Source organism: Anomaloglossus baeobatrachus, chromosome 1 (genome assembly GCF_048569485.1).
Source record: "Anomaloglossus baeobatrachus isolate aAnoBae1 chromosome 1, aAnoBae1.hap1, whole genome shotgun sequence".
In the NCBI taxonomy this organism is placed as follows: Eukaryota; Metazoa; Chordata; class Amphibia; order Anura; family Aromobatidae; genus Anomaloglossus; species Anomaloglossus baeobatrachus.
This window is the reverse complement of record NC_134353.1, coordinates 538,634,457-538,653,059: the sequence shown is the minus strand read 5'-3', so window position 1 is coordinate 538,653,059 and position 18,603 is coordinate 538,634,457. Positions and strand designations below refer to the sequence as shown.

Here is an 18,603-nt window from a genome sequence, read left to right as displayed (position 1 = left end):
CCGCCTCGTCATCCTGAGAGTCCTCCAGCTGAGATCAAGAGCAGCGTGAGGAGGCCGGGGAAGAGTCCCAGCGAGGCCGCTTAGCCGGTCTGGGACTGCGATCCGGGCAGGAGTCCTCCGCCTGGGACCTAGGGGCTATCCTGGGAGCGCGCTGCGGCGCGGACCGAGAAGGCCCTGGAGGAGACAAACTAACAGGGGCCGGGGCCTGTGAAGAGCCCGGTCTGGACTGCAAAGCCTCAAGGAGCTTAGATGACCATTTGTCCATAGACTGTGCAATGGATTGAGAAAGTGACAGTTTCTCAGCGAAAGAGGCCAATGACGGTGACTCTGTCCCTGCAGCCTGCTCAGGAGGAGCAGGGGGATCTACATGAGCCGAGGGGCCCACAAGTGCCCCGGGCTCCGGCTGAGCAAGCGTGGCAGGAGTCGAGCATTGATCACAGTGAGGGTAGGTGGATCCCGCAGGCAACATAGCCCCACAAGAGGTACAGGCTGCGAAAAAAAACCTGTGTCTTAAGGGCTTTGCTCCTTGTGGACGACATGCTGCAAGCAATAAGTGTCCCTTAGGAGAGCGACCACTGAGGGTATATGGGAAAGGGTTAAACAGCCGTTCCGAATATATATATGTAGATATATATATATATATATATATATATATCACGGCACCCTAGGGGAACCAGCACCAGGTGACCGGTGTGGCTTACCAACCGCTGGTGTCCTCCAGATTCCCTGTCGTGGGTCCCCCAGAGCTGTAGAGATGTGCAGCTGCAGCATACACCGGCAGAATGCCAAACATGGCCGCCGGAGCTCTCAAAGGGGGGAGTGGAGCCATGGGCGGTGCCGGCAAAAGGCGGGAATCTGGAGGCCCCATAGCGGTCCATGAGAGGGGAGGGGAGGCATGCAAAGATGCTCCAGCCCTCTGTCGGTAATACCGCCCTTCCCCCTGACAAGCAGGCCCGGGGGTGGGATTTTTCGCGACTAGGCCGCGATGAAGCCGGGGACTAAATTTAAGGCCGTGCCCGACAAGCAGGCACGGCCGGCGCGGAAGTCCGATGAAAAAACAATGGACGGCGCTACTGGGGAGAGAGGCGACCTCTCTCCCCGTACCGTCCCCCCATGGGGACACAGAGTACCTTGAAGGTGCAGGGCCCGGTCCCTGGGGATGAAAACGCTCCGGTCCAGCAGGTTCCACCAGGGGCTGCGGATGGAGCACGGTCTCAGCCTGTGAATGACCGATGAAGCTCCCACTTCTCCCAGAGCCGCATAAGGGATGGTGAAGGAGACGGCATGTGGCTCCAGCCTTTGTACCCGCAATGGGTACCTCAACCTTAACAACACCGCCGACATAGTGGGGTGAGAAGGGAGCATGCCGGGGACCCCATAGGGGACCTCTTTTCTTCTGTCATACTATGTATGATAAATCTTTTTTTTTTTTTTTTTTTTTTCTATGAGTGGATGTGTGCCTCCTTCCACACAAAGCATAAAACTGAGGAGCCAGTGATCCACGGGAGGGTGTATAGGCAGAGGGGAGGGGTTACACTTTTTTAAAAGTGTGGTGCTTTGTGTGGCCTCCGGAGGCAGAAGCTATACACCCAATTGTCTGGGTCTCCCAATAGAGCGACAAAGAAATAAAATTTTACCACAAAATTGTTACTTCAACCAGGTACCGTGTTTCCCCGAAAGTAGGACCCCCCCGAAAGTAAGGCAGGGTGGGGGTTTCGGGGGGGTCCGCCAATGTAGGGCACCCCCCGATTGTAAGGCAGGGTAGCGGGGGGGGGCCGGGGAATGTAAGGCCGCCTATGGGTGGGGGTCCCTGGGGAAAGTACAGGAACTTACCGCTGTTCCCTCGCTCCATCCAGGCCTTCTCCAGTCTCGTGCCACCCGTGGTCCGCCTCCGGTGAATGGCCCCCGCAAGGCTCCCTGCTGGCCATCAGCTCGAGCTGTGATTGGCCAGTCAGCCGGCTCGCAGCTGATTGGCCCTCAGCTCGAGCTGCGATTGGCCAGTCAGCCGGCTCGCAGCTGATTGGCCGAAATCAGCCGCGACGTCACCGCCTGCAGGCTCGCTCCGATTGGTCCAGCGTCCCCGGCATCCGAATCGTCAGCCCGGTACAAGTAACGGTAAGTTCCGAAACTCTGTGTGTGTGTGTGTGTGTGTGTGTGTGTGTGTGTGTGTGTGTGTGTGTGTGTGTGTGTGTGTGTGTGTGTGTACGGTATGTGTATGGGTGCTGTATGGGGCTGTATGTGTCAGTGTGTGTGTGTGTGTGTGTGTGTGTGTACGGTACCGGTACGATATGTGTGGGTGCCGTGTGGGGCTGTACCGGTACCGTATGTGTCAGTGTGTGTGGTGGCAGAGTGGGGGGCAGAACCACTGTATGGGGAGGCTGCAGGGGGGAGGATGGGGTGGATGCCTGATCCCAAACAATGGGGAGGCTGCAGGGGGGAGGAAGGGGTGGATGCCTGATCCCAAACAATGGGGAGGCTGCAGGGGGGAGGATTGTCATTTTTTTTCCAATGTAAGGCCTCCCCCGAAAGTAAGGCAGGGTGGGACTTTTGGGGGTAAAATTAATGTAAGACAGGGCCTTACTTTCGGGGAAACACGGTAGCTTTTTTTTTCACAAGGGTAACAGGAAAAAAATCACCATGAAATTTATTGCGCAATTTCTCCTGAGTTTGTTGATATCTTGTACGTGGTGGAAATCAACTGTTTGGGCACACTGCAGGGCTCGGAAGAGAAGGAGTGCAATTTGACTGCAAAATTGGCTGGAATCAATAGCGGACGCCATGTTGCATTAGGAGAGCCCCTGAGGTGCCTAAGCAGTGGAGGTCCCCCACAAGTGACCCCATTCTGGAAAATAGACCCCACAAGGAATTTATCTAGATGTTTGGCGAGTACCCTGAACCCCCAGGTGCTTCACAGAAGTTTATAATGTTGAGCTGTGAAAATAAAAAAAATATATTTTTACCACAAAATTGTTACTTCAACCAGATAGCTTTTTTTTTAACAAGAGTACACGGAAAAATATCAGCATAAAATTTATTGTGCAATTTCTCCTGAGTATGCTGATACCTTATGTGTGGTCGAAATCAACTGTTTGGGTGCACAGCAGGGCTCGGAAGGGAAAAAGTGCCATTTGACTGCACAATTGGCTGGAATAATTAGCGGACGCTATGTCGCATTTGGAAAGCCCCTAAGGTACCTAAACAGTGGAGGTCCCCCACAAGTGACCCCATTCTGGAAATAAGACCCCTCAAGGCTTTTATCTAGGTGTATATTGAGCATTTTGAATCCACGAATACTTCACAGAACTTGATAAGCTTAGGTTGCCATATTGAAATTTTCATTTTTTTCACAAAAATGTTGATTTAGCGACACATTTTTCACTTTTTCAAGAGACAACAACAAAACGTGTACCCCACAGGTTGTTATCTAATTTCTTGTGAGCGCAGGGATACCCCACATGTGGCCAAAAACCTTTGTTTGGATAAATGGGAGGGCTTGGAATGGAAGGAGCACCATTTGAATTTTGGAAAAGTTGACGTAAATTGCGCGCACCATGTCACATTAGCAGGGCCCCTTGGGTACCTATACATCAGAAACCCCCCACAAGTGACCTCATTTTGGAAACTGGACCCCTCAAGGATTTTATTCAGGAGTATAGTAAACATTTTGAATCCACAGGTACTTCACAAAAATGTTGCTGTAGCAACAAATTTCTCACTGTTAAGGGGGCTTTACACGCTGCGACATCGCTAATGCGGAGTCGTTGGGGTCACGGAATTGGTGACGCACATCCGGCCGCATTAGCGATGTTGCTGCGTGTGACACCGATGAGCGATTTTGCATCGTTGCAAAAACGTGCAAAATCGCTCATCGGTGACATGGGGGTCCATTCTCGATTATCGTTACTGCAGCAGTAACGATGTAGTTCGTCGCTCCTGCGGCAGCACACATCGCTCCGTGTGACACCGCAGGAACGAGGAACCTCTCCTTACCTGCCTACCGGCCGCTATGAGGAAGGAAGGAGGTGGGCGGGATGTTCCGGCCACTCATCTCCGCCCCTCCGCTTCTATTGGGCGGCCGCTCAGTGACGTCACTGTGACGCCGCACGGACCGCCCCCTTAGAAAGGAGGCGGTTCGCCGGTCACAGCGACGTCGCCGGGCAGGTAAGTATGTGTGACGTGTCTGCGCGATGTTGTGCGGCACGGGCAGCGATTTGCCTGTGTCGCACAACAGATGGGGGCGGGTACCCACGCTAGTGATATCGGGACCGATATCGCAGCGTGTAAAGTAGCCTTTAGGCTATGTGGCCATGATCCAGCGACACGGCGTCTAGTACCCAGTGTCAGCCTTCCTGCAGAGATATGAGTGTTGTCCACGGGAGAACGCAGCTGCCCATGCCCATGATTTGGGTTCAGGCTGCTGTGGACTTTAGTTCTATTCTACCTGCAAAGAACACTCATCTCCGCAGCATAAATTGACATGCTGAGGCTCGGGAAGCTGCGCCACAGGTCGATTTATGCTGCGGAGAAAAGAAACACAGTGGGCACGGGATTTCTAAAAATCCTGCCACTGTGCTTCTACTGCACAACGCAGCGTTATGGACGCAGGAAAAACACTCTGCGCCCAAAACATTGCAAACCCTGATTGTGGGCACACAGCGTAAAATGCTACAATGGATAAATGGATAGATGTCAAAACGTCCCACCCCCCTGCATATTCTAAGCTGGCGCCCTTTAGTGCCTTTCATGTGACACTAAAGGATGCCTAGCCTTGTATTAACCCAAAAAAAAAAAATTAAAATAAATGACGTGGGGTCCCCCCCTATTTTTGATAGCCAGCTAGGGTAAAGCAGACAGCTGTAGCCTGCAAACCACAGCTGACAGCTTCATCTTGTCTGGTGATCAATTTGGAGGGCTCCCCAAGCTGTTTTTTTTTTTTTTTTAATTATTTATTTATAAATAAATAATTAAAAAAAACAAAACAAACGTGGGGTCCCCCCAAATTAGATCACCAGCCAAGGTGAAGCTGACAGCTGGGGTCTGGTATTCTCAGGATGGGAAGAGCCATGGTTATTGGACTCTTCCCAGCCTAAAAATAGCAGGCCGCAGCCGCCCCAGAAGTGGCGCATCCATTAGATGCGCCAATTCTGGCGCTTCGCCCCAGCTCATCCCGCGCCCTGGTGCGTTGGCAAACGGGGTAATAAATGTAGTTGATACCAGGTGTGTAATGTCACCTGGCATCAAGCCCAGCAATTAGTTATGTCACGGCGTCTATCAGATACCCGACATAACTAATTGACAGTAATAAAAAAAAAAAAATGACAACAAAAAAAAAAAATTTATTTGAAAAAACACTCCCCAAAACATTCCCTGATTGACCAATTTATTGAAAAGAAAAGAAAAAATAAAATCCGCTGTAATCCATTTGGACGTCCCACGTCGACTCTGGACCTTCTAGAATATGGGGGACACGTTCAGGGAACGTATCCCCCATTTTCTAGTATTGCAGACCCTCCATTTGAGGAGAGTGGGTGCAAAGAATCTGCACCCACCCTCCCTGGGTCACAGCTGCAGTGTGCCGAGCAGCAGCAGCAGCAGCAGCCAGCGTCTCACAACACAGGAAGCTGTCAGCTGCTCGGCACATGTGACCGCACTCACCGTCTACTGTGAAGGAGGAGGGGGCCGCGGGGGATCAGCGCTCCGACAGGTATGTATGACACCGGGGAACACCGGGGTGGGGATAGGGGGGGACCCGGCAGGGCCTAGGGAGCAGGTTTCTGTCGTATGTGTTATGGCACATACGACAGAAACCATAAGAAAAGTGTAAATGCGTCCGGCGCGCTGCTGTGCTCGCCGGTGCGCGCGGCCATCTTGGATTTTCGGGATGGGGTTGGGGGTCGGGGGGGGGGGGGGCACTTTGGGGATACCGAGGGGACCGGAGGGAACCGGGAAAAAGATTTATCTCCCATCTGGCATGTTTGATCATGCCAGATGGGAGATAAATCATTTTTTACCGGCGCGGTCATTTACTATAACTTGATGATCGGTATATGGTGTATACCGGTCATCACGTGACTGGGGACCGGAAAAACCGGCCCGAATCATGATCTCCAGGGTCTCAGCTACCCCCGGTAGCTGAAACCCCGGAGATTTTCTGACGCTGGGGGGCGCTATACACTTATTTCTGCCCGCCGTTTTAAAACGGCAGAAAGGAATAAGTACCCTTTTTTGGTGCCGTTTTAAAACGTAACGCGGTCGTAATGGGGTTAAACCTAACCATCACTGAACAAGACAAGTGGAAACATCAAGGCTGGGCTCTATTTTTCAAACAAAAAAGACCAAACAAAAAACATACCATATTTTGTTCATCCAAGAAACAGATTGAGTGGAAAGATATTTTAGGAATAAAAATGATAAATTATTCAAATTAATGTGTCCTGTGACTCATTTTTGTTTGTCGTCTCTTAAAATTGATCAGAAAAACACAGAAATATGAACATAGCCGAAGAGAAGAAAAATGAGTGAGCACGTGAGGCGTACAAGTGAGGCGGGGAGGAGCTGTATGAAAGACAAAACATGTACATCTTTAGAAATAAATCGATTTCCACTGATTGTTTTCGGTTTTAAAAAGGCCTTTATTGTGATTATGACTTGAAAACAAGCAGAAATTGTAGTGAAATGGAAAGGTGTGTAAACCTTAGAACAAGTGATCGAGAAATAATTACACCTCCAATCAACTTTACTGGGTAACGGCTTTAACTCTTAAATGACAATGTTGTTGCCTAATGTGGCAAACAAAAGGAGATTATCCAGAGTTACAAAAATGAAACTTGTAACTTGCATTTATTTTTTTTACTTTACAGCATGGACACTTTTTTTTTTTTTTAAAAAGATAAAAAAAAAAAAAATCTGCTTTGTGCAAATGTTGACGGACTCCTGAGACTCGAGACATCATTGTATAAAACATGAAAGACAATTGTTGACTGTTGCAATATTTGAGCGGATTTAGCACCACCATTATATTGCTCCGGTAGTATGAATGGCAAGCTCCAAGAGCAGAACTACATGAATACTTATGGGGGCACCAGACCAACACTAACTAGTTAGGCCAGACTGTCACACAACATATTCCTGAGTATTGTCATGAGCCTGCGGAAACATGACAGCATATGGATATCCTTCTGCTTTAAAACATTTACCAAAAACTCTGCATTTTAATGTAAGACACAGATGAAGGTTTGGTCTCCACCCTTCGAAGTGGCTGGACATACTCCAGATCTCACTCTTGGCTAGTGGGCCATTTTGCGGATCATGTAGTTCAGGATCCCTCCATTGCGGTAATAGGTAAGTTCCACGTCTGTGTCGAATCTCATTATGGATTCAAATGTCTTTCCTGTATCCAACTGTGAAAGAATAAAACAGAAAATGTGATTAGGTTCTGCGGACGCCATACTTTGTGCCCTGTGTTTCAACTGCCTCAGCGGTTTCATTGCCCAGTCAAAGGTTGACATCTGTGTCAATACAATTATGGCAATAAGAACGTTTGTTTTCTTACATCTAAGGCTACTTTCACACCTCCGGCTTTTGCAATGCGGCACAATCCAGCACTTTGCAGGAAAACCGCAACCGGTTTTTTTTTGCTGCCGGTTGCGTTTTTCCTGCATAGAGTTTAATTAGTGCCGCATGGGCTTGCGTTCGGTCCGGTTTTTGCCGCATGCGGCAGATTTAGCCGATGCGGCGGCCGGATGGAACGTTCCCTGCAACGTTTTTTGCTCCGGTAAAAAAAACCGCATCGCGCCGCATCCGGCCGATGCGGCGCTTTTCCCAATGCATCCCTATGGATGCCGGATGCGGCAAAAACCGCATCCAGCCGCCGCATGCGGTTTTTGCCACTGCGCATGCTCAGTAGCATGCCGCAAGCGGCAAAAACCGGACCGGCCGCATGTAAAAAACTTATGCAAAGGATGCGGTGTTTTCACCGCATCCGTTGCATAGGCTTCACAACCGGATTGAGCCGCACGGCTCAAACCGGATGTGTGAAAGTAGCCTTAGTAACGAAATTCATACTTTAACCCCTTCTGATGTGTGACTGTGTATGGATTGGGCCAAAGGCTCACCATACCAATTAGAATCTGGCTGTGATACACAGCCAGCATCTTCCTGTACCCCAAAGCCTGCTTCACCTTCCTGACCAGGCCAATTTTTACAAATCTGACCAGTGTCACTTTATGAGGTTTGAACTCTGGAATGCCTCAACAGATCCCAGTAATTTAGGCATTTTTTTTGTCACATATTGGAGTTTATGATTTTCTGAGACCCGTAGCGCTCTCATTTTTCAGGATCTGAGGCTCAGTGACTGCTTACTTTTTGCATTTTGTGCTGACATTTTTAATTCTGCCATTTTTGTGTATATGCGATGTTTCCATCGCCTGTTATTGCATTTTAAAACATTTTTGCGGTGCCCAAAAAAAAAAAAGTAAGTTTGGCGTTTGGAATTTTTTTTTTCTCGCCACGTCTTGTACCAATCAGATTGATTTTATATTTTGATATATTGGGCATTTCTGAAAACGGCAATACAGCGCGACAAAAGTGGCAAGCAGGTGCGCCTATTAGGCTGCACTCGCACGAATGTATTAAAAAACGGTCCCATTCTCGTTTGCGAGAGTCGGACGAATTTTTCTCACTTGTCATCAGTGTGCTCTCAGTGTGCTGTCAGTATGCTGTCCGTGTGCAGTCCGTTTTTTATTCAGCAGCTATTAGTCATTTACAGCCAATTACAGGAACATTTACAGTGTTCTATGTTACATAATACAATTCTATCCATAAAAACGGATGTCACTAGGATGGTCCGTTTGACGTCCGTTTTTTTCTCGCACCCATAGACTGGTATTGGCGATTCTCGGACGTTTTACGCATGAATACGCAGCATGCTGCCGCTTTTCTCGCATCCAGATTCTGGATGTGAGAAAAGCTGGCCAACCGCTCGCACTCATAGAATAACATTTGTCCGAGTGTAATGCGAGAATTTCTCGCATTGCTCTTGTCTGTTTTTGTCGCTCGTGTAAGCGTACCCTCAGCCAAACAAGTTTGGTGTTCAAGCCTATAGACATACTACATGCACATAGAGACACACACCTTGCAGTTTTACAGTTCATAATAGGCATTGTCAACAGGAAGCAGAAGGGAGACCATATAAAGGCTTGAAATGTGCAGCAAGGAAGGGGCAACCTATTAAAAAATGTATCCATACTGGCAACTCCACATCCTTGCAAGCTTACAAGTCTTTTTACCTTGACTTCTATAGTCATGCCTGGCTGGAGGTCCTTCTCTTCAGGAATGAGAATGGTGTAACGCTCTTGCCCAGTAAGACCCAAAGCTTCTGCATTTTCTCCAGGTAAATACTGCAGAGGAATAATTCCCATCCCTACAAGGTTACTGCGATGGATACGTTCATAGCTTTCAGCGAGGACAGCCTTGATTCCCTGTGGGAGAAGGGAAATAGTTTTTGATCCTTAATATAACCAAGGGGAGGCTATGGGTAAAGGGTTCATTGTAAAATGCATGAAGAAAGTGGCTACACATTGCTGACCACATCATCAATCTTCCAAAAAGAAGGAAAGACACAAATATTCACCGGCAGCAGCATTTTCTAGATGAGACATACCTGGAGGAAGGGACCTTTTGCTGCCCAGTCTCTGGAGCTTCCAGACCCATATTCCTTGCCAGTAAGAATTATTAAGTTCTGCCCAGCCTGCATATATCTTTCAGCTGCATCGAAAATATCAAGCTATAGAAAAACAAACATTGTTATGTCATTGTTCACACATCCCACAGAGATTATTTACATGTTACTTTATGCTAACAGTGTGTTGGGCATCCACTTACTGTTTCATTGGATGGAAAGTGTATGGTTAATGGGGCCTGTTTGTTGATGAACTTGTTGAACAAGCGAATGTTGGCGAATGTTCCTCTTGCCATGACTGCATCGTTACCCCGCCGAGAACCATAAGAATTGAACTCTCTTGGTGTTAAACTATGAAAAAGATACGATGATCAACTAAGTTATACCACAGCTTAAGTGGGCCAAATAGACCAAACAGTTGAAGGCTTAGTGACCATTTGCTGAAAACCATCATACTACATAAGTTTTTAACATGAGGCGCAATGTAGGGAGATTCAGCCTTTGGTACTTACCCAATTGAATGACACGTAATCAAATTGGATTTTATCTGACTGACAGATTACGGTTAGATCACTAGATCCTATCAAAAGTCTGATGACAAGCTACCAACAGGACCAAAAGGACTACAGAGTACTACAACAAGATTTAAAGCATTGTCCATTAAAGGAGACCCTGCTGATCTAAAATGTCTTGTGAAATGCTGATCCATCTGGGATTTGATTGATATTATAGACCTAAATCAACTAATAAGTCCTCAAGAAGTGCAAATGTAGAAAATGCCAAGTGAATTCTACTAGAGCTTGGTTCACCTGAGAATCACGCTCTCCAGTATTTCTTTACGATGGTTACTTGGGGTCTTCAACATGGTGTCCCTCGATTATGTGTATATGCCTTAATATGGAATTAGTATAAAAGGTTAACTCAACCTGTGAAACAATTTAAACATCCACAGGAAAATAATTAGTCATTAGGCTATAATTAGGTTAGCCTCTTCTGCATGTCAAGTCATTCATTTCCAATCTTTCCACTGATTATTACTGAACAGCTTTCAGCTGGATCTCGAGCCATGGCGACTTCATGGATGAATGCTCTGCAGGCAGATCGATCACATGCAAGCCTAGACAAGTTCACTAGGGTCTTCGCCACCATTATCTTGATTGGATAAAGCCATCGGGTTGTTGGTCTTCCTCTTCGCCTTGTTCTTTCTATACTTCCATCCAAGATGTCCTTCTCCAGTTTTTGCTCTCTTCGAATGATTTGTCCAAAGTAGACAAGTCATAGCTTGGTGATCCTTGCTTCGAGGGACATGTCTGGCTTGATTGGTTTCAAAATTGGTTTGTTGTTCTTGCCATCCATGCTATTGATAACATCATTCTCTAGCACCATATTAGAAGGCGTTGATAAATTATTATTACTAGTAGTAGACAAACAAATGGTGATTCCTAAGCCAGATACAGTGGTCCCATTATGGAGCTTTTCAGAACTTCCATTGATGCTTTTATACAGATTGTTAAGCTTACCCTTTGTTAGTTAGGTATCGGGCTGCAGGGCTGTTCCTCGCAATGTTTCCAGCAGGTGAAATGTGGTCAGTAGTAACGGAGTCACCCAGGTTTAGGAGAACATAAGCATCAGTGATTGGTTTTGAAGGTACAAGCTCCATTGTCTAGTGAAAACACAGATAGTTCTCAGTTGAATAGTTGTCTTTCAGATAAAAGGTACTAAGTATCAAAACATTTTTGCATGGGTATCTAAAATATTGGGACTTATACTTTAAACTGACACTATAACCAGTTTTTTGCTCCCCCTTTTGAGAGGAGCATAAGGTAGATAGAGACCCTATTCTAGTGATATGTCAGTTACTGAGCGGTTTGCTGTCATTTTGATAAAATCAATGTTTTCTCTGCTGCAGATCTAGCAGTTACAGAGCTCATGAATATGCTGGACTACCTGACTGCACGCCAAGGAGTCCTCTAGTTATAATCTACTGCTTATTAATCAGTGATTTTATCAAAACTACACTAAATAACCAAGTGACACGGCTGGAATCAGGATTTCTGCACCTACATTATGCTGCTCTCAGATTAGGTGGTAAAAACATGGTGACAGATTCCCTTTAAGCTATTCCCCATAATATCAAAAAACAAAATGTAAAACACTGTTGAACTGCACGAAGGATTTAAGTTTGGAAAACACCTTTAAATGTAATTGCTACAATCTCAAAACGATAGTATATAACTAGGAAATGCCCTCATTTTATGATTAATAGGGGATTTCCACGACACAAGTAAGAGTGAAGCAGACGCAATTTTTTTTTGGCTGCAGCACTCACGTGCCTATTGTATGCAAGCCCCAAGAAAGCAGATGCTGTCAGCGCTGGAGTGGCGGATACAGCTTTTAGTTTGGAAGAAGTTTGGTTGTTTCCAGCGCCAATGATCGAGGGTTTAGAATGTCCCATTGCTCCCCAGCCCTGATGTGAGATGTGACATGACCCCGTTGAGACAGATCATGTAACAGGGCACAACCAAAAAGCTGAAATTCATTCTTCTCAATATTAACGTTCATTATAATTTTATATGAATTGTATCACTTAATATTGAGCAGAATTAACTTATTCCTATCTAATAAAATGTCCTGTTCTGCATATTGAAATGCTAATAGTACTATGCGCGAAGTCCTGCCTGCTATGCTTAGAAAAGGGACTTTCCACTCAGTGGCCCGCTAGACGCGACCTAGGACAGTAAAATGCGTATAAATTATTGATGTCCCCTGCGAGGGGACAAAGGAGCATAACAGAATTTATGGAATGTCCCCCAGGATAAGAAAAGGTTAAGTATGTTAACACCCCTTATATACAGTATAAGCCTTCACACAGCCCTCCTATAGACACAATATGCACCCCCACAGCCTCCTATATACATCATGAGCCTTATTAGCGATGAGCAAGCACTATCATGCGCGGGTGCTCAGGTACTTGTAACAAGCAATTTGATGCGCAGACCGGTTTGACTCGTGTACAGAGTTTGATGGAAGTCTATGGGGAACTCGAGCATTTTTCTGGAAAATCTTCTGGAAAAATGTTTAAAGTTACCCAGATACTTCCATACTCTGTCAAGTCAAGACCATCAGAGCTTCAAAATGCTCGTTATGAGTACCTGAGCACGATAGCAACAAAACAAAAAAAAAAAAAACAAACAAAAAAACAAACACCTCCTCAGTCTTTCTCCCTGAAGCTCCACGTCATTTTGATGCCAGCATGTGCATGCTGCTGCCGGCTGATGACTTCATCGCAACGGCATAACGAGCTTCCCTGGAGCTGCACTGCCGTTCTGGATTGCCGGCAATGTAGTTCCAGGAAGGCTTCACCAGGGGAGCAGGCAGCAGCTCAGATTGCCTCATTATAATCTAAGGTGGCAGTAGATAAGGATTAATCTTTGGATCAGTAAGAGTCACAAAAGTCAGGTTGCCCCCAATCAAGCAAATGGCATATTCCAGCGATATTCCATCACCTTTTGATAGGAAGACCTCTTCTTGGCCAAACTTCCTTTTGTTATATAGAATGTAGCAAAGTCTACAGCATTGATGGGCTTCAGCTTGAAGCCTGTTTTCATACAACGCCATCATATCCCATAGCACTGAACACAGGCTCTTATTAGTTGTGTCAGTTTTTTCTACCAATCAGTGCAATTATACCATTCTATTATACATAATATTACCTAACCTCTAATCACTTATATTTCAAATTAATCAGTAAGAAAACCCATACCTGTACTAAAAGTTATACGTACCAACTCATCAAAGAAAGGTGGGGATTTGATATACGTTGAATTTTGATCCCAAGGATATAACTTTTCAGTAGGCGCCTTCAGGTTATTCCAGCTCTCATTGACTTTCTGCAAAATAAACAGAATATGCACAAATTACTCAAACGGAGGATGAATCCCCTTACACTATACTAGGTGAATTCAAGATCAAACTAATATTAAAGTGACTCACACTTCGGAGAACTTTTAGCTACCTTTAGCTTGGTCAACATGAAGGATTATTTGCTTAATTCCCCTTCAGTGTAATTAAAAAAAAATCCCTGTTTTGCCGTCAGAGTACAGACTATCTGCGGGTCTCCTGACCAGAATGTGACAGCCTTATATATGTCTAATAAGTCTCTACTGTTCAGATAAAAGACATGCGGCCGGATCTGTGCACTTCTCCACTTGCGTTTACAAATTCACAGCGACACTCTGCTACAAATGTGAGTCGAGTGTCCTGTGTATGTCCTGCGTGTGGTCTGCATACGGTGTGTGTTTTTTTTCCTCACATAGCATCCGTATGACATGTAAGCATCATGCGAGTGCTATGTGAGTGTTTATGCATACCGCGTCAGACTGGCTACCGGAGGAATCTCCAGTAATACCAGGCCTGGCCGCGGTTACCCGCACAGAACCCCGGATCTGTCTCCTGAGCTCCAGAGATCAGCCTGCTCTGTTTGCAGCTGTGCTGAACTGAACTGCAATCGCCGAGGAATCAATCACTCGGCACTCGCTGTTCAGGCTGCACTCTGGAGCTCAGGTGACAGCTCTGTAGTTCAGTGCATGTAACCGCGGCCAGGCCTGGTATTACTGGAGTTTCCTCCGGTAGCCATTCTGACGCGGTATGCAAGTGTCAAGGATCCGTGTGACATGTGTATGCCATCTGTAGGACATGCGCATGCCACCCGGATTCTGATTTTTTTTCTGGCTCCCATAGGATTGCATGGGGGTGCGAGAGCTGAGACTCTGAAATTGCAGCATGCTGCGAATTCACCGAGAGCACGAGATGTGCCGTAAAACATTTAGCAAGAGGACACGGCCTCATTGATTAACACTGGTGTGAGTGCGATCCGATTTTCTATCTGATCACACTCGCACATAGAAATCGCAAGTGGAGAAGAGCCCTAATAGTCAAACACGGATGAGTGCATCTGGCCTTAAATAGTGGAGTGGAATAAGATTAAGATTTTAATTGTGCTATCTGCAATCATGATCGTGAGCAATAGCCTTTAGGCAGAATACAGTAAGCGATGTGCATTTAGGCTGCTTTCACACAGTTTTTTGCAGTCAGGCACAATCCGTTGAAAAAACTGATGCGACGAATCTGTCGCATCAGTTTTTTTCCCATCAGTTTTTCGACGGATCCATTGTGATACTGAGCATGCTCAGTTTACAAAAACTGAATCCGTCGCTGTATTGCATTTTGCAGCATTACGACGGGTTCCGGCGCCCATAGGCTTCCATTATACAACACGCCGGACGGCGCCAAGTCCGTCCCTGTCCGTATTTTTTGCCGTTCACAAGAAAACTGTACAATTTTCACACTTTTTTTTTTTTCTTCAGGCACAATCCAGTTTGGGCCTGATGCGACGGATCCGTAGGAGATTGTGACAAAACTGATGTGCCTGATCGAGCAAAAAAAACAGATCGGCCTCATTTTTCCCCTTCCGGAGATTTTTTTTTTTCTTTCCAGAAATGAATTTACATATATTCTGGGCATCCGTCACCTGATTCCGTTTTTTTACAGATGACAACGGATCCGGCGCCCATAGGCTTCCATTATAAAAAAACGGACTGTGGCGGATCCGACGCAATCCTTTTTTTTTTTTTACAGTCACAAAAAAACGTTGCATTGTGCGCTGCTTTCGGCGGACGCACAGACAAATTTCACCGGATCCGTCGCATGCCGTATCAAAACACAAGGCCATGTGGCACAATCCGGCTCAAGAACAACACTGAGGGAAAACTGATCCGGCGCAGGATCCATTTTTTTTTTTGCCAAAAAAACGCCGGACGGTGCATGATGGCAAAAAGTGATGTGTGAAAGAGGCCGTACATGGTTCGTCCTGTCTGGCAGCCACACAGACAAATTTTGTCGGATCTGGCGCACGCAGGATCAAACGCAACACCATGCGGCACAATCCGGTGCCAAGACAAGACTATGGGGAAAAAATGCATCCGGCACCGGATCCGTTTCTACCGCATTTCGTCAGATTGTGCCTGACGACAAACACCGGATGTGCAACTGCATCGCTCAGTACACATAGGCTACTATTGCTCACGGCAGAGTGCAACACTGAGAATAATAATCTTTTTTGGTGATCGTCAGCCTGTTTACACTGCAAGAGAATTATGAAATTAGTGTTTTAAACCATGTTCATTCACAATTATTAGTTTATGTCTAAGATTAGAAGCACTGCAGACACTTCATCATAGCCCGGCTGCACTAATAAAAATGACTATCCATGCCCAAAAAGGTGTCATACCTCAATCTTTTCATAGACCTCTTTGAACATCCCAGGGATCACACACTTCCGCTCCACAGCCTGGATTTCATCCCTCGTGGGCCAGATATCCCTTAAGAACACCGGCTTGCCATCAGCATTCACACCTGGGAAGTTAGGAAAAGAAAAGCTCAGAAAAGAAGGAAAAATCATCCTCCACCTGGAAAAAAAAATGCAATATAAATGGTGGGAAAAAAACAACTTTGTGTCGGGTTCTTGAAGACACTTCAGATTGGAAGGTTTCCAATTTCACACAATTTTTATTTTATTCATTTATATTTATCTCCTTCAAAGCCTCCATAAGAAACGTTTTGCCAAAAGATAATATGAAGCATTAAAATAGCAATGAAGCACAACAAAAGTTAGATTGGCAGGGCTTACCCAGGGGTTCTGCCTCAAAGTCAATCCTGATGGTTCCAGCTATGGCATAGGCAATGACAAGAGGTGGGGAGGCCAAGTAGTTTGCCCGTGTATTTGGATGAACACGACCTTCAAAATTTCTATTACCAGATAACACACCAACAGCAACCAGATCTCCCTACAGACAAAGCAATGTTAGCCGTAACTATTTACCATACTCATTACAGCAATGGTCAAATCTCATGTCATAACAACTTGTCACTAAGAAACATAAATAACATGGACTAGCTTTACCTTAAGGGTAACCGTACTTTCAAGTAACTTCACTATATATATATTATATAATATATATTATAAATTATATATATATATATATATATATATATATATATATATATATATATATATATATATATATATATATATATATATATATATATATATATATATATATATATATATATATATATATATATATATATATATATATATATATATATATATATATATATATATATATATATATATATATATATATATATATATAATCTCCTGCCTGCATGGTCAATAGTTTCCCCCTCTGCAGGCTTACTCTCTGATTTGCAATCCACTCTGAGCTGCTGGGAGGAGGATCGTGGGAGCGAGCCACATAAACCGGAACTTGTTGCTGTGAAGGGATGCCATTAGGTCCACGTCCGGAGTGCCCCATTTGCGGCAGATTGACAAACACTGCCGGGTGCAGGGACCACTCGCCACTGTCCACGGTTTGACGGCTGAGATAATCTGCCTCCCAGTTTTCCACGCCTGGGATGTGGACTGCGGATATGGTGGACTTGGAGTCCTCCGCCCATTGAAGGATGCGTTGTACCTCCAACATTGCCAGGCGGCTGCGTGTCCTGCCTTGGTGATTGATGTAGGCAACCAATGTCGCGTTGTCTGATTGGACTCGGATGTGCCTGCCCGCCAACAGGTGGTGAAAAGCCAGGAGAGCCAGAAGCACAGCTCTGGTTTCCAGCACATTGATTGAAAGGGCTGACTCGGACGGAGTCCAAGTGCCCTGCGCTCTGTGGTGGAGACATACCGCTCCCCAGCCAGATAGACTGGCATCCGTGGTGAGGATCACCCAGGACGGGGCCAGGAAGGAGCGCCCCTGGGACAGAGAGAGGGGCCGAAGCCACCACTGAAGAGAGCTCCTGGTCTGTGGCGACAGAGCCACTAACCTGTGCAAGGAGGAAGGCCGCTTGTCCCAACAGCGGAGAATATCCAGCTGCAGGGGACGCAGATGGAACTGGGCAAAGGGAACAGCCTCCATTGACGCCACCATTTGACCCAGCACCTGCATCAGGCGCCTGAGGGAATAACAGCGGGGCCTCAGTAGAGAGCGCACCACCAGTTGGAGGGACTGCTGTTTGACTAAGGGCAACTTCACAAGTGCCGGCAAAGTCTCAAACTGCATCCCTAGGTACGTGAGACTCTGGGTCGGAGTCAGAGTAGATTTGGGGAGATTGACAAGCCACCCGAATTGGGCTAGAGTGGCAAGAGTGAGCGAGACACTCCACTGACAGTCCGCGCTGGATGAAGCCTTGACTAGAAGGTCGTCCAGGTAAGGAATCTCTGCCAACCCCTGTAGGTGCAGGACCGCAATCACTGCTGCCATGACCTTGGTGAATACCCGAGGAGCTGTGGCCAACCCGAAAGGGAGAGCCACGAATTGGAAATGATCTTCTCCGATTGCAAAACGTAGCCAACGCTGGTGTGAAACTGCAATTGGCACATGTAGATAGGCATCTCTGATGTCGATGGATGCCAGGAAATCCCCTTGGGTCATTGAAGCAATGACTGATCGCAGGGACTCCATGCGAAAGTGCCGCACCTGAACATTCTTGTTGAGAAGCTTGAGATCCAGGATGGGCCGGAAGGAACCGTCCTTTTTGGGAACTAGGAAGAGATTTGAGTAGAAACCTCTGAACCGTTCCCGGGCGGGCACCGGTACAATTACTCAGTTTGCCTGCAAGGATGCCACGGCCTGCGAGAAGGCGGCGGCCTTGGAGCAGGGGGGAGTTGAGAGAAAAAATCTGTTTGGCGGGCTAGAAGAGAATTCTATCCTGTAGCCGTGGGAGATGATATCCCTCACCCACTGATCGGAGACGTGTTGAAACCACGCGTCGCCAAAGTGGGAGAGCCTGCCACCGACTAAGGACGTTGCTGGCGCTGACAGATAGTCACGAGGAGGCTGCCTTGGCGGCAGCACCTCCTG

The 18,603-nt window shown here is 46.4% G+C and overlaps 2 protein-coding genes across 6 annotated transcripts in view; both read right to left on the bottom strand.

The window, feature by feature from the left end:
• The window catches only part of LOC142244368 (cytoplasmic aconitate hydratase), a 188,587-nt gene that overhangs the window by 84,263 nt on the left and 85,721 nt on the right, over positions 1-18,603 (bottom strand). The gene's annotated exons all lie outside the window — the stretch shown is intronic.
• The window catches only part of LOC142244354 (cytoplasmic aconitate hydratase-like), a 97,710-nt gene continuing 85,725 nt past the window's right edge, over positions 6,619-18,603 (bottom strand). For all 3 annotated transcript variants that reach the window (XM_075316553.1, XM_075316570.1, XM_075316562.1), the window contains exons 14-21: positions 16,368-16,524; positions 15,969-16,093; positions 13,465-13,569; positions 11,200-11,342; positions 9,883-10,030; positions 9,662-9,784; positions 9,288-9,479; positions 6,619-7,400 (exon numbers count right to left, since the gene is read on the bottom strand). In XM_075316553.1, the coding sequence (XP_075172668.1) occupies positions 7,287-7,400; positions 9,288-9,479; positions 9,662-9,784; positions 9,883-10,030; positions 11,200-11,342; positions 13,465-13,569; positions 15,969-16,093; positions 16,368-16,524 (1,107 nt within the window). In that variant the 3' untranslated portion in view covers positions 6,619-7,286. The remainder of the gene's footprint in view (positions 7,401-9,287; positions 9,480-9,661; positions 9,785-9,882; positions 10,031-11,199; positions 11,343-13,464; positions 13,570-15,968; positions 16,094-16,367; positions 16,525-18,603) is intronic.